This window comes from Carassius carassius, chromosome 4 (genome assembly GCF_963082965.1).
Source record: "Carassius carassius chromosome 4, fCarCar2.1, whole genome shotgun sequence".
NCBI lineage: Eukaryota > Metazoa > Chordata > Actinopteri > Cypriniformes > Cyprinidae > Carassius > Carassius carassius.
The window spans coordinates 6,869,696-6,885,155 of NC_081758.1; the positions used below are offsets into that span (position 1 = coordinate 6,869,696).

Consider the following 15,460-nt stretch of genomic DNA (forward strand, 5'->3'; position numbering starts at 1 on the left):
AGGGAAGCAGTTGTGTTTTTATCCTCTTTTACACACACACACACACACACACACACACACACACACACACACACACACACACACACACACACACACGTGAGCACATGAGCAACTATGAGCACCTCTCTCTCTCTCACACACACACACACACACGGATACTGTGAGTATGTATGTGGGGTTTAAGATAAATGAGGTAAATTAATAGAGTCACTGAAGGAAAAGATTCAGCCTTCGCTCTGACATACTCGAGACGCACTGAAGAGACGTTCTCGCTCTCTCTGTCTGTCTATATGTGTACAGTGAATACACACACACACACACACACACACAAACCTCAGTCACATCTACAATGGTCCAACATGATCTCGGTGAGATTATAAGAGAACAGGTGACTTAATGACTTATAATGCCCATTACACTCACTGTAGTTGTAGCATTTGACTAATATTCTGCATGTAAATGTATCTTTATTTCAGTCTGTTTATCTCATTTGCTGTGTGTTTCTGAAGTCATGAATACAGCCTGGACTTCATCATCTGCGGTATCGAGATATCCAGTATGTTTGATCAGTTTTAGGCCAAATACTTGCTGAACTGATGAGCCAAACCCAAAGAGTGATCTGCCCTACCTCAGTCCTCGCAAAACTCTCATCATACATTGACCTGACATTCTTGAGAAGCTGCGAATGAGGGTTTATATAATCACAGGGCTCAACCAAGGTCAACGAATCCAATTTTCTCTCTTGCCCTCAACAAACAACACACTGACAAGCATTTGATGGAGAGTTACGGGACTATAAAGGCCTAATTGCGCTGAATTTACACAGTGTTTGTAAAGCTCAGTGGATTTCTCCACAGGGTTTCCTACCAATAAATCTCCTACAGACACTTGTGTGACCGGGGGAAAAACTCCCTTGTTATAACTTAATGACTCTGAAATGCATCTACCACTAATTGGAATATAAAGCACAGCTCAGTTTAACTGCATAGAGGTGATAAATATATTTGACTGAAGCAGACAGAATGAGACACTCATGGCTGTTTTTCACTGTATACTCACGTGACAAGGATTTTATCAGTCAAAATGCTCAAGCATGAAGTGCTTGTTTCAACATCTTCTAAACTAAAGTTCAGGGTTGTGTTACTTTAAAATTTTATGGCGATTGAAGCCCGTATTACAACAAGCATCTTCATCCGTGTTTATTTTCCTGTCAGTAAAGCATACAAACAGATTTGGTGTCCTTCGGTTTCTACTGCGTTGGTTTGTTTATGTTCTGTATTAAATCCTTTGTACTGCTACTGAACACCAATGGGTGTCAGTTACAGCGGCCCACATCACTTCAGTGGTTTACACAAAACCGTTTCATTTCCACCTTCAACAGCTTGACCTTAAAAGTCTGTTTAGCCATTAATTGTCCCTCAGTACTAAACAAGAATATGTCTGATCGCTAATCTCTGGTTTAGATTTTCTTATAGCACCTTTCGGAGCGCTATCCATGTCTATACAAAAAATCTATATTAAAATATTATTGAAATATCATCTCATGAGACAGATCACACTTTGAACATCAGTGAGAGAAGCACAAACAGAGATTTCATCCGTCAGAGAGTGGAATTGTGAGGCACAATTATGTTTGAATCAAGATGACATCCAAAAGCAAAATGACACTAAACAGTTTCTTCTTTTCTTTCTTTCTAAAAAGATGATTTGGCAGTGAGAAGTCAATTAGCTGAACAGAGACCGATCTAGATAATCTCAATTTTATCAGTCACAAATTGTATAACTTCTAATTCCTTTGATACTAAGCATGTCAATGCAGTGCTTCAAAATCTCACCAAAAATCTCTTTCGTACCCCAGAAACTAACATGAACTTTAAAATGATTTCAAAGCCCCTCCTCTACTGTCCATTACTGACTCATTGTCCATGTCTCACTGCTGAACTCTGCATGAGGATAGGGTTGTTTCCGTTGCAATGACAGTCTAAGGCTTACTAACTCGTTTGTGCTGAATCTGATATTTCTCTGTGACTGTACTTCCATCATTACCTCTGTAAACTCACCTGGAAACCTCAAACCCTCATGAACCTCTTAAAGGTGGAGCTCAGTCCTCCTTCTAATGGGCTTTTAATGCCTTTTCATTACTGTGTCATGTACAATGACCAGCATGCTGAGGTTTTGTCACAGCTTCTCTAAAACAGTTATTAGAACCCCAAACTTTAGGGGCGAGCGACCAATAAAGGAAGGAGCAGGTTTAGGAAATTGGGGGAGATCAGAATGGGGTTTGGGGTCAGAGGTTACAGGCTGAAGCGGAAATGGGAGACAGAGACTGAACAATGCTGAGGGCTGGACCAGCAGACAGAGATGGAGGGGGGTGACAACGCACAAAACACTAGGAAAACAGGGATGAGCAGAGAACAGAGAGAGCTTAAAACAGAATGTTAAAGAAGGGAAAGAGAACTGAAGAAAAGACACAATCAGGACAATCTGTGCCTGCATGACATGCATATGGTCCACTATAAAGATAAGAGACGGTCTCACAAACATTGCAATAGACTGATAATTAAATATAAGTTATTTCTATTTTGTGTGTGTGGGGTTGGGGATATTGCAAATTAGTTGAAACAGCTGTTATCTGGAGCTAAATCTTAAAGCACACGCCTGTCAGTCAGACGATGAAGAAACACTCATAGGCCTACTTATAAACAACAACAACAACAACAACAACAACAATGGAATCGTCATTATCGGGGCGTTTCCTATATGCTTAATGAACGAATTATTATAATGTAATAAATAAAAGACTGGTTAAGCACAAGCTCAAAACTAAACTCGAGCACGCGACAGTTTCACGCTTAGGCTCCTTTAATTAAAACTGCATAGCTTTTTGTTGCTCTTTTTACATCCATATTTTAAACCATTGTTAATTGACAAAAGTTTTTGGAAAATTATTGGCAGTGTTTCTTGAGGACGAGAAAAAAAAAGAAAGAAACTTAATTTATCCAAAATGCTTAAGAAATTAAAACGGGCAAACATCGCTGTTTCGCACGTTAGATAAGGTGACTAATAATTATATGACATTGTGGACTTTGTTCAGTGTGAGTTTTAGCATAAAATTAACATCAACCAAAAAACAGGCATATTGCTCTAATGTGATTTAGCCTGTTTTTTTTTTTTACATTCATAACAGACCGCAAAGATTTATTGAAATAAAAGTTGTCCTAAACCCTCGGTCACCTGCATTACTTGATGTAATGAGGTAAAGTGGATGACAGCAGGACAACAGTCACATTGTTTCAGCTCTTCTGATCGGTTTGGACTTGAAAGATGCAACAACATGAACCTTTGCCCTCTGATTTCCATACGGACACACCCGAAGCGTTGCACTTTATCTTGATCGCCGTGGGAATGAGAAAAGTGCGAGAGGAAACTGATTCAGCCGCTCAATCGGACCTTTACAAGGTTTTCAGTTATATTTTAGAATATGAACATCTAACATCTGCTGAAATAATAATAATATTAAACACTCAATTATTCAATTATTATTTAATTGAATTGAGTATAAGCCCTCAAGCCCGGGTTATGTTTAGAATATTTATGCTTTCATCAGTTTTTCTTTGATTGTCGTCATTTCCAGTGTGAGCCTGTGTTGGTCAATGTAAGTTTCACAGAAACTTTAAACTGAGTACCAGTAAACCATAAACTGCCCTTGCTAATATTTATTTGACCTTTATCGCAGACGATATCTGTCCAATAAAAATAAATGCAATAAATCAGAGATGTAAATCAATGAAGAATGTGAATTAAGCATGCTCTGTGCTTTTAAAATATTTAATTGTTCACTAACTATGCGATACTGAAAAACAGTTCGAGGATGAAATTCAAATATTATTATATTATATTATATTATATTATATTATATTATATTATATTATATTATATTATATTATATTATATTATATTATATTATATTATATTATATTAATATAGTGCTCTGTCTAAGGCTCAAAATCCACGTGAATTGTTCAACTTAACTGCTTTTTTTTAACAGGTCTAGTCTATTCTTGATATCTGAACAACACTGACCGGTGTTTGTTTGTTTTGATCGCAACAAAGTGTTAACTCTTCGAATTGCATTTAAAATATGCCTAGTATGTATTTGGACCCAACATGAATAACACGCACACACCTGTTTTACATAGAACATATGAAAATCACTTCAGAATATTGTGTCTTTCTTTATTTTCATTTATCTTCAATGGTCACTACATTAAATAAATAGCTAACCACTTTAGGGCGTTTATGCATCATTAATTTAGTAGCCTACTAACGTATTTTAACTATCGCTCATGGGTTTAATCCCTTGTTAAACTTTCGGTAACCTCTGTTTCTCTCTCTTTCTCCTATTCTCTGCCCTCTCCTCAGGCGTTTGTTCTTCATTCGCTCTTTTTGCACTTAAGAAAGGAATTTTCTGCTTCCATATACTGTGATTCTCTTTACTCTGTATTTATCGGAAAACACCAGCACTTTGTTCCGCGCTCGCTGTATTTACACTATGCACCGGGCGATGGCATGAATACGAATGAATGAAATGAAAGAACCTTCCCAGGAATAACAAGATAAGTATATGGAGTGCGTTTGGAATGTTTTAGTTTTTCTTTTAAGCCTTTTAATGTGGTTTAATTGTCTTGTATCGAGACCACATCCATGTAATGAGTCTAGCAGAAGCACAAAATATTCAGTAACACTCATCCAGGTTTAGCTATTCTTCATTAATGTTTGGTGTCAGAATGTGCTAATAAAATATTTGCTCCTTAATTTCTGCACTGCCACGCGCCATTTGGCAAAGGCCAAACATCTCACTTCCATAAATGAGTAATTCGGGTTGTTCTGTTTGTTTTAAAGTTGTGAGAACAAAATAAACTGTGTGAAGATGCTCGGGAATCCAGTTACCCCGCTGAGAGTTAGTTTATTCACGGGGAGCCGCTCAAGTGTCAAAACAGCCCAATAAAAGGCTGAGAGAAGACCTTGCGTGCCCAATTTTTACAGGACTAAAACGACTTTAACTGCAAGCGATTGATGATAATTATTTACAGAGAAATACTATAGCATTGTCATTATTAAACTATTATGAAACAATAGCCAAATAGCAAAAAAAAAAAAAAAATAGCCTAAATAAATACAGCCCAGTAATTATAATACTACTACTACTAATAATTATTATTATTAGCCTGCTCTCTCAACAGAGAGTTGAGATAAACCACTGTAAAGTGCTGGTATCCATCAAGTGAGGGATCAGGTATTTGTCATGATATAATAACAGATTATGGCAAATCACGAGTCCAATTGTGTGTGAACGATGAGCGCGTTCACATCACCCCAGGAGGCGCGTTACATCTCACATCTAATCACCGGGTGAATGGAAACAAGCCCGATCCTTGACAAATATTTCCGTAAACGTTGACGTATCGCTTGGTGTTTTGTTGTGTTCTGGAAGCGCCTGAACACCCAGAATCATCCATCCGTACACTTTGGTCTGGGCGACACCCCGATGGAAACGTCACTCTACACGAACCGCCCCTAAATCCGTCGTCCAATGGTCGAAGCGCGTCCTGGGCGCCGGAGAGCCGCCGGGATAAAACCTCCGTTGGGCCCGTCAGGCGCTCTTACGGCTCCGTAATAGCCTACCGGAGAAACTCTAATTCATCCGACCGAGAAGCCAAACAGAATATGTGCAATTCTAACTGACACTGTGGCGTTGGATAAAAGCCTTCGGATATTTCCAAACATTTCTTCTCCAAAAGGTAAACATGCTTAACATGCTAAATACAATTTTTTCGCATTGATTTGATGTGGTTTAATGGGGTCGGCAGGTGTACATTTATTGATAACTGCAGATTGTTCACCCAACAACTTCTGTACCTCATAATGTAGCTAGTACTGTAGGCCTATAACACGCAGTAAAACAAGCGAAATCTCTTTAAAAACGAGGAGCTTGACGTTAATAACTCATCGACTAAACATTAAGTGCTTAAGTATCGACTATAAGAGGCTGTTTAATGCAAATAGTCATTAATAAATATCGAATAATAAATATATAACAATAGCCGTAACTGTCAGGTTCACCATAAATGTCCTTTTGCAGGGAATAAAACTATCCACGCAGGAATATTTTCACGCGAGACCTCATATGGACTAAAACACAGCAAATTAAGTGAGAGTGGACACTCGGACATATAACCAGGACATCAAGAGACCAAGACTTCTCTGAGAAATGTCCAACACAACTGGGCGAGGTAAAAACAATAAACGAGTTATTTTGAAATCTATACCGGAATCTGTAGATCACATGAAATGTCTAAATTTATCCTAATTTAAATGACATATTTTGCCATATACGCAACGTAATGTTCATCATTGTACAATAGCGAATAACAGACATATTTTCCTTTTTATTTTATTAGTTTATTTTACAAATAGCTACTTTTAATTTACTATCAATTGTAAGGGAAATATAGAAAATGGAAATTTGACAGTAGTGGTTTGATAATTTAGTAGGCTATAGGAAGTTATGTGTCATATCACTATATTTCCAGCGGTCCGTGTTGGTCTCATGTTAGGCTATAGGCTATGGAATACTTGCTGATATAAGGGTTATAACAAATAGTAAAACTAGATTCTCTCACATTCATAACAAAAATCCGATTAGAAAAAAAAAGAAAAAGAAAAAAAAAACTTTCCTATGAATTGAATTTTTGTTTATTGTTGTTTAAATAGTTTATCAAACGATTGGAGTGCAGAAGAAGTAAGTTGAAATATCAGACATATTAGACATGAAGTCTTTACTCGCACAGATATTGACTTTACTATCAGAGGTTAATGGTTTAAATCCGCTGGTGCTCCGTTCAACAATAAGAGTCTATAGCAATTGAGCAGTAAACCTGCTCCAGAAACCGCATTCTAACGCATGGATTTTTGCCGCTATTTTAGTAATTTATGACTGTATAAAAGCGGTAATGGAGAGAGACATCATTCAGTTTTTGTGTTTAGCTCCGAGAGCCGCTTTCCTGGTTTCGCTGTTTTTACATGAAAATTAATGAATTGGTAATATTAATGGTGCGTTTTAAAAGTTTAAATTTAGGTGTTAGGCTATAATATGTTTAAAATTAGGCTATTATACACTGCATAATATAGCACTTCTTTTCGGTCTCATATTTTTACTTGAACATTTCGTTTGTCATGTATTTAAACTAATGTACAGTCAAAATTATGTTTATATTCCGTTGTTCATGGAAACACGATTATTATGGCCCAAATTTGTTGGAAATTTGTCTCATGTTTTTACCCCCGTTCCGTAGCCTACTGAAATTACATGCTACGCAAATACTTAATTGTACGAAATAGATCAAGTGTCCATAATGTCAGAACAAAATATATTTAACATTTACAGTATATAATTAGTTAACATATTTTAAGCGATGCGCTATAGATTTTTGTAGGCTAGTTAAGGCCATGATCCAAAACAAATAGCTTTAAAAACTCTATTAATAATGTGCATTTACAATTAACAATTACAATCCATCTTCAAAACTAGGCTATAAGTTTTGGCTTTGGGAAGGTGAACGTAAAAATTAAATTAGTAGAGCATTTGGAATCTGTGTGAACCCTATTTGTTATTTTCAATTTAATTACTTTTAAATTGACATGATTGTGTTTACATAAAATGTTGCTAAAGCATTACAAAAAAAAAAAAAATTCTGGAAACAAATTTGTTGTAAGTTAAATGCCATTTTTATTTATTTGTGAAAAACGTGTTTAAAAAAAACTTTTTATTGTAAAAATTCAGTAAGTTTTCTATTAGGTTAGGGTGTGGGTTAGTAGGCTACTTATACAGCTGTTTATAAAAAAAAAATAATAAATTAATTAAATCTATGAAAGGTCGCCATTTAGATCGTGTGCGTGTGTGTGTGTGTGTGTGTGTGTGTGTGTGTGTGTGTATTCTCCTGGGGTTTCTCTGCTTTAATATCCTGTCGCTTGCTGACTCTTGGCGAGGAGAGTTTGACACACTCCGCTAACATCGTTAATAGCGCCGTTTGATGTGGAAATGAAAGCTACAAAAGAGCAAAAGGGGAAGAAGAGAATGAATGGGTTAAATTAAAAGTGAGGCGCTTGTGAGAGTCACTGGTGCGGACAAATTTCGTCACAAAAGAAAAAAAAACCTACATTAACATCTGCTTATTAAAATTAAATCTATTATCCATAAAACAATGATAATAGTTAGAAGTATTACTTATTACTGAACAATATGAACATCGTATGTTTTATTTAAATATATAGGTCTATATAGCTACATTAAAAAAAAAAAAGATTAGACCCCAGTCCCTCTCTCCATTATTTCAGTGCAAAGGATGACATTCTTTCAAACATTATTCTTTATCTTTAATACAATTTTACATCTTTTATAGTTTTAATTGCCTCAGGACAGGTTATTTATACTCGAAGACACAACAACATTAATGGCTAAAACTGGAAATACCAGCAGGTGTTATTAGTTAATATATTATTATTATAATTTCTTCTATATCTGAGGCGAGTTTAATGCAGTCTGAAAATCCAAATATTCTACAGGGCGACATGAGACACATATCTGGAACCTTTTCCAGAAACAGGGTGGTCTAGACCAGAAGCTATCTGGTTACAGTTCTAGTGGAGAACATGAGATTTATATAATTGTTTTAAGTGTGAAACTGGTAACAATATCTGCTGGATTTATAGAATCTGAGGAAACATCGGAAATGCTGAACACATCATACTGTAGTGGATGCTATGACATGATATCTGAATATGACATGAAAAAGGTTTTATTCTGGACACTATTGAGAATGTACATAACTTTCAGAAGAGTGTTAATGTGATTTGGTAACTATTTCTGTAATGAGGCAAATTAAATTCACCTGTGCTGACAGAGGCAGTGTTCATTGTGCACGTTTTTCTCATACATTTGGTGTGATGTTTATGTGTGTTCATGTCCTTTCACCCCCAGGTCATGGGGGTCTTAATCAACTAGGTGGCATGTTTGTGAATGGACGCCCGCTCCCGGAGGTCATCCGGCAGAGGATCGTGGACATGGCGCACCAGGGCGTACGACCTTGTGACATCTCCCGCCAGCTGAGGGTCAGTCACGGCTGCGTCAGCAAGATCCTGGGCAGGTAAACAGTCCAGAGCGGCCCATACTGGAACACACTGAACACACAAACACTTTAACAACAACAGGATGGGCCAAACACATTCACTTATTTTCTACTTTTCCTCATTAAGTGTTTGTTACGTCTCCTCTGCTCTACTGACAAACATATGGAAATGTAACAAGTGCAATATTGGATTTTCTTTGGTACTTGTTGTTGTATTTTTAGTTGTTTTTAGTTGTTGTATTTTTCTGAATGCCTTGATGTTATCAGACACAAGTAGTTTCAGCATATCTGACATTCTGACATTCAGCCAGAAACAGGTACTCAATTAAGTACTCCACATATATAACTTTACACACAACATAACACAAGACGGCAGACAGCACAGTGCATGATATACACATGCAGAATGAGCAGACTGAAAGTAGAGTAGATCGAATCTAGCAGAAATAAATGAAGAATAAGGGAGCAGACGGGTTACAGGAGGAAGCTGTGAAAACAGTGAGCAAAACTCAATCCCAGCAGCTGTGTATGTGTTTTGTTTTAATGGTTGTTTGTCTTTCAGGTACTATGAGACGGGCAGCATTAAACCAGGAGTCATTGGGGGCTCAAAGCCAAAAGTGGCGACTCCTAAAGTTGTGGAGAAGATAGCGGAGTACAAGCGTCAGAACCCGACCATGTTTGCGTGGGAGATCAGAGACCGACTACTGGCCGAGGGCGTTTGTGATGGTGACACTGTGCCCAGCGTCAGCTCCATCAACAGGTACTGAACCCAAACCCCATCAAAGAACATTCCACACCACAGAACGTTTTAGTCCTTAATTTTCTTTGTGCCAATTTCATCTTCCTTCTTGATTAACTTTGCTAACCCACTGTTTTCTTCTCTTAAAGGATTATTCGCACAAAAGTTCAACAGCCATTCAACCTTCCCCTGGACAGTAAAGGCCTCAGTCCTGGACATACACTGAGTAAGAACATACACTAACAATTCACAATAATATCTGATTCAGTTCAGTGTGGTTAAAGTAAAGTCCGTTTGATTTACAGTTCCAAGTTCAGCCGTCACTCCTCCAGAATCTCCCCAGTCAGACTCTCTGGGCTCCACCTACTCCATCAGCGGCCTGCTGGGAATCCCACAGACCAGCGCCGAGGGCAAGAGGAGCCACGATGACAGTGAGTCTTACACACTATTAGTGTTAAAGAAAGTCCTGTTATCAGTAAAGTAATAATGAGATTCTACTGGCATGTCAGGTGATCAGGAGAGCTGTCGGCACAGTGTGGACTCTCAGGGCAGCGGCAGTGGATCCCGGAGACAGCTGAGGACCGAACACTTCCATTCCCAGCACCAGGACTGTGGCTTTGAGAGGCATCACTACAGCTCCGACACATTCAACCAGACTGTGGCCAGCAAAACAGAGCAGGTACTGTATTAAAATTCTGTCCCAATCACTGCTCATGCACACGGGTATTCAGCTACTGACTGTCTCTCTCCTGCAGTCACTCTATCCTCTCTCGCTCATCAGTGGCAGTTTGGATGAGGGTAAAAGTGCTTCAGCTATCAGTCGAAACCTGGCAGCACATCAGGGATACACAGTGGTTGCAGGTAATAACCACAATCCATATGTAAAAGCCTTTAATTCCTCATTTATTCTCCTCATCAAAATTATATTTACAAGAAGAGAGGCACATTTACTGTATGAAAAGACACTTCTGGAGTGCCACGTCCAGCAACACATTACACAGTTAATTTAGAAACCGCTCAGTCCTGTATTCCCCAAATTCATAATTCCTATTTGATTGTTGTATTACCCATTTTCGTCATTGTGCTTATGCTGTCTGTGATTACTGTAATCCATTCCGTTGCTCATCAATTAACACTCATTCATTCATTTTTCCACCTGTCCGTGAACCCGTTGCTCCGCCTCAGAAGCTCTACAGCCCCTCCCACTCTGTTTGAAACAGGAAATGTCACCCAACATTAACAGCTCAAGCCCCTCCCCCAACATCATCACTAATTCAGCCTTCCTGGAGCTCACTTCCATTTCGGCTCCATCATCAGCGCCCATCGCTAACAGCTGCAGCAACGCCACTCATTTATCTCATGGCTTCAACTCATTTTCCCATCATGCCCCAGTGCACGGGCAGTTCAGCAGCCCGCCGCTCATCACAGGTAAAACTTCACACATCGCTCATGCATCCATCATCCCAGTGTCCCCACCTGTACGGTGTTTTCGATACTGTAAGACAAACCAATGAGTGGATTTGATGACTATTTCAGGCAGAGATGTGGCAAGCTCAATGCTGCCCGGTTATCCTCCACACATTCCCTCGGCCACGCAGACAGGTTTCTCGTCATCCACCATTACTGGTATGGTAACAGGTGAGCCAGCCTTTTCAATTCTCATGCATTTAGCAGTGTTTTTTAAGGCACGTTCCACCTTTCAGAGGGGATTTTTTTCCACATCATTCAACAACACTAAATATCTAAATACGGGAAAGAGTTAATTAAAGTGACACTGGCTGTTCTGAGAAAATTTTGCATTTGTAATCTCTTTATTTTTCTTATATTGGATGTATCTGAACCACCAAACTTGAACCATTTTACCCAGAGAGTTAAAAATGTAATTAATTTTGACCTGCCCAATAGCAGAGGACTACAGGGCATGAGCCAGCCAACCACCCAGAACAGCCTAGCAACTGCACAACAAATATACAACCACAGAGACACTTACTGTGATTCCTATTTATTAAAAGAATCATCTGTCTTCCGTTCTTTATTTCACCCCTACTCTAAATTGTGTACTAGTCTAGCTTAGACTTAATCTTTCCTCAATTGGATAAAAAAATCTGCTCAGTGAGCTCAAAGCAGCAATCTAGTATTGCTGATTTTCACACAGGCATTCGAATTTACTTCAGGAATTGTAAAAATCTAGTTTGGCTATTCCGTGTTCTCATTAGTGTAGCTTCTCTGAAAACAGTTGGTGATAAACATGGTACAGTATGAATGTGAGGAGCGCACAGAGCGTGTGAGAGTGCCGGGAGGGCGGTTTAGAGATTAACAGAGGGACGGGTGGGTTAATCAGTAGCTGGTTTGCTGTGGTAGAGCAGGTCTGGGGACGAATGGGGGGAACGGGGAAGGAGTTCCGCCCTGCTGCCCGTGGCTGCCCCTCTCACCCGACCACACAGAGCCACAGGAACCACACTGGGGCCCCACTGAGGGATCATGACTATCAGTCCCAGAGAGACAGAGAGAAAGACAGTCTTGGGAGGGATGCAAACCGTGAATGAATGCACAATCTATATGGAAAAAATATACAGAGAGTATATGCATTAAGGAACAAACAGCAGGAGGAACGTGAGGCAAACGCAGCAGAGCTTGATGGAGGTGCTCAGACTCTGATACACTTTTCTTTTTTTCATCTGAAGTCTGCCCTACCAAGCGCGAAATGAGAGGGTCTGATTTATTATTTTTCTGGTGGGCTTGCTGAGAGGAAGCGTTCATACACAATTACTCACTGAAGGGGGGATTCAATCCGGCTCCCATAATTACCAATTAGATATTGGAATGTTAAAAAAAGAATGGCAGAGGGAGGCGGCGAGAGCATGAAAGGCTAAAGGAGGAAGTGAGGGATGGAGAGACGCTAAAGCAGACTGACTGTATGCACCAGTGAGCAGCCATCCACCTGCCCAGCCTGTGGGATTAATGGTTTACAAGCGCCTCTAACCACCGAGTGAATGATGTGCTAGCTGCCGAAACTGCAGACGAACTCGCACAACACTTACAGGACGAGATCCTAAGTCTGAATCTGTTTTCATTTAAGGAGCTTGTTTGTGGCATGCTTTTTGTTACTGTTGTCTTGTTTAATGCGTTGTTTAAGGATGTGTGTTCACCTGCAGGTCCAGAATACATGGGCCAGACCTACAGCCACTCGCCATACTCTTCCTACAGCGACGCCTGGAGATTCACCAACTCCAGCATATTAGGTATGTAGAGCAGAATCAACAGTGTGTCTCTGAGGACGTTCAGTGTTTCCGCATGGTAATGGTTTTGTAGTAGAGGGTATTCGCATTACATGTGAAAAAAAAAACCCAAAACAAACAAACACCTGTCTACACCCAAATGTGACTGTCGTGCCCTTCAACTATTGCATAAAGTTTCAGTCACATGTCCTCTGAGGTAATTTTTTGTGCCTTCAGGCTATTGAACGTTTCTATGGAAAGAAATAATGCCACAGTCACAAGACGACCGTTTGCCTCTAGCTCGTGATTTAATTAGAATTACAGAGCAGACCAACTGAAGTTTCAACAATACAAAATAATATAACAAATGTCTGTTCTTCTTTAGCTCCTCAGTTTACTATATGGACTCCCTGTCTCCCCCTGCAGGTTCCCCGTATTACTATAGTTCAGCCGCGCGAGCGCCGCCTTCATCCACCGCCGCTTATGATCATCTCTAGTAGGCTACCGGAGAAGAACGGAGATGACTTTCTCTTTTTTTACAGTGGAGTGTCCAGTGAAAGACACAAGGAGTGAAGAAAAACGAAAACATATTGACGGACATGCACCTTTTATTGCCTGTAAATCTATTTATGTCCTTTGTTCAAGGCGCAATTAAAGGCCATTTACAAACACACGTTTACATCTTCTTCCACCAGTCAGAATATTTCTTGCCTGTGTTTTTTATTTCTCTGTAGCTAAAGACAGTTCTGCAAACTGTTTTCATTTAGCCTATTCATGGACAGAAACCCTTCACGGGACATAAGAGTTGTTTTTAGCAGCTGAAGCATAGCCTACACGGTCGACAAATAGGCTACTACGAAACTGCATCCAACTAAACTGATTTTAACGGAACATTTTCCTCACGTGACATTTTGATGTTGGATTCGAGCTGAATGAATTTATATCAGATGGCCTTCATCGATATTCATACAGTAGCCTAAATATTTAAAACGACATATAAATAACAGAATGTTAACAAGCGGATATTTCTCTCTTCGATGTTCCGTCCACCAAATCCACAATGATTATGAAAAGCATCACATTCGGCTGCATTCAGTCCAAACCATTACAGAAGTTTAATGTTTGGGGTAATATGTAAATAATGTAGAGAAGGCAAAGCCCTATTAAAATGAAATTGATTTATAATACACATTATTATTCAGGCTGAACCGTGTGGGGATTCATTAGTTATAAAATGTTTATATTATCGCTTTTCCCCATCTTATCATCATGCTTATATTTCTGTGATAAATGAGTTTTGTGTTTCAGAGATTACATTTTATTGTACTGTTAATTATATTATTCAAATGTAAATTAATAATTTCTACAGAATTATTTTGAATTAAATAAAGCATGACAAAGTCCACTTGTGTGTTTTCCTCTTTGTAGCCTATCATAAAAGTGTAATATATTCCATATTGTCAGAATATAAGGGCAAACAGCTTGATTATTCTTAAATAAATCAAACATTCATATGGACCTAGGCCAAATTGTATATGCTGCTGCTGCTGCTAGACTGGAGTTGGCGGTGATGATTATGGTGTTTCTACTATTTTCCTGTTGAAAACCATAAATTATGTTGCATATTTTTCGCCAGTCAGCGGTTTAACGGAACACATGAAAGGGACAAAAGCAATGATCCTGAAAACATGCGCATCTGTTTAATTTCCTTTTTTTATTTTCTGCATCACGTACTTTTATTTGCAATTATTTCTCGCCTCTTTGTGGCCTCATTATAATGGCTCTTTAACGAGGCCACGGTTCGACGGTGCCGCGGCCCACCTGGATCCAGCGCGCGCGTGATGAATGAGGGCCGTTTACATGTGGCAACCGAGAACACGAGCGCCTGGGGCTCCGGTACACGACAAGAATCCTGAACGATAAAGATACTGACCGTCGAAGACCCTCGATATTTACTTTGCTTCGTGCGAGGACTGAATGTTATCAGTTTAAACGTTTGGAAATGAACTAGGCCTACACTGTGAAATCACACATGAGCATAACCTTCATGACAGCAATCTTTCGCTTCTGCTTTATAATTTATTACGTTTTCCAAAGTAGCCAATATTGGAACCACAAAGGCAAACCTACAATTTACCACCAGTGGGAGAGTAACACACACACACAGACACAACTGTGTGTAAACTGTAGCCTACAAACCGTAGGCTATATCGCCCTACACAAACCTACACCCAAAACTAGCTAGGCTACCCCTCACAGAAAACGTAAAAAAAACACATCCTATATGATTTACAAGTTTGTTTCCATAGGGATCT

At 39.1% G+C, this 15,460-nt stretch overlaps 1 protein-coding gene across 6 annotated transcripts; it reads left to right on the forward strand.

Annotated features, from left to right (window-relative positions):
* Nucleotides 1-5,462: 5,462 nt before the first annotated feature.
* Nucleotides 5,463-14,024, forward strand: pax8 (paired box 8). Of its 6 annotated transcripts, none has more exons than XM_059545787.1 (12): nt 5,463-5,801; nt 6,143-6,293; nt 9,041-9,206; nt 9,751-9,948; nt 10,077-10,153; nt 10,233-10,358; nt 10,437-10,606; nt 10,683-10,788; nt 11,116-11,355; nt 11,464-11,565; nt 13,083-13,169; nt 13,572-14,024. In XM_059545787.1, exons 2-12 carry the CDS (start codon nt 6,272-6,274, stop codon nt 13,640-13,642), a joined length of 1,365 nt encoding a protein of 454 aa, XP_059401770.1. In that variant the 5' UTR covers nt 5,463-5,801; nt 6,143-6,271; the 3' UTR covers nt 13,643-14,024. The 6 variants fall into 6 exon arrangements, with proteins under 6 accessions (XP_059401770.1, XP_059401780.1, XP_059401806.1 ...); XM_059545797.1 differs by having other exon boundaries at nt 5,466-5,801; nt 9,065-9,206; nt 11,113-11,355; XM_059545779.1 differs by having other exon boundaries at nt 5,467-5,801; nt 11,113-11,355.
* Nucleotides 14,025-15,460: the final 1,436 nt, after the last annotated feature.

What these genes read in the sequence shown, in the direction of transcription:
- pax8 (XM_059545779.1), top strand. Translation starts at nt 6,272, where the DNA reads ATGTCCAACACAACTGGGCGAG. An exon ending in AGCGTCAGCTCCATCAACAG is followed by an intron (nt 9,949 to 10,076) that starts GTACTGAACCCA and finishes CTTCTCTTAAAG; the next exon opens with GATTATTCGCACAAAAGTTC. An exon ending in TGGCCAGCAAAACAGAGCAG is followed by an intron (nt 10,607 to 10,682) that starts GTACTGTATTAA and finishes TCTCTCCTGCAG; the next exon opens with TCACTCTATCCTCTCTCGCT.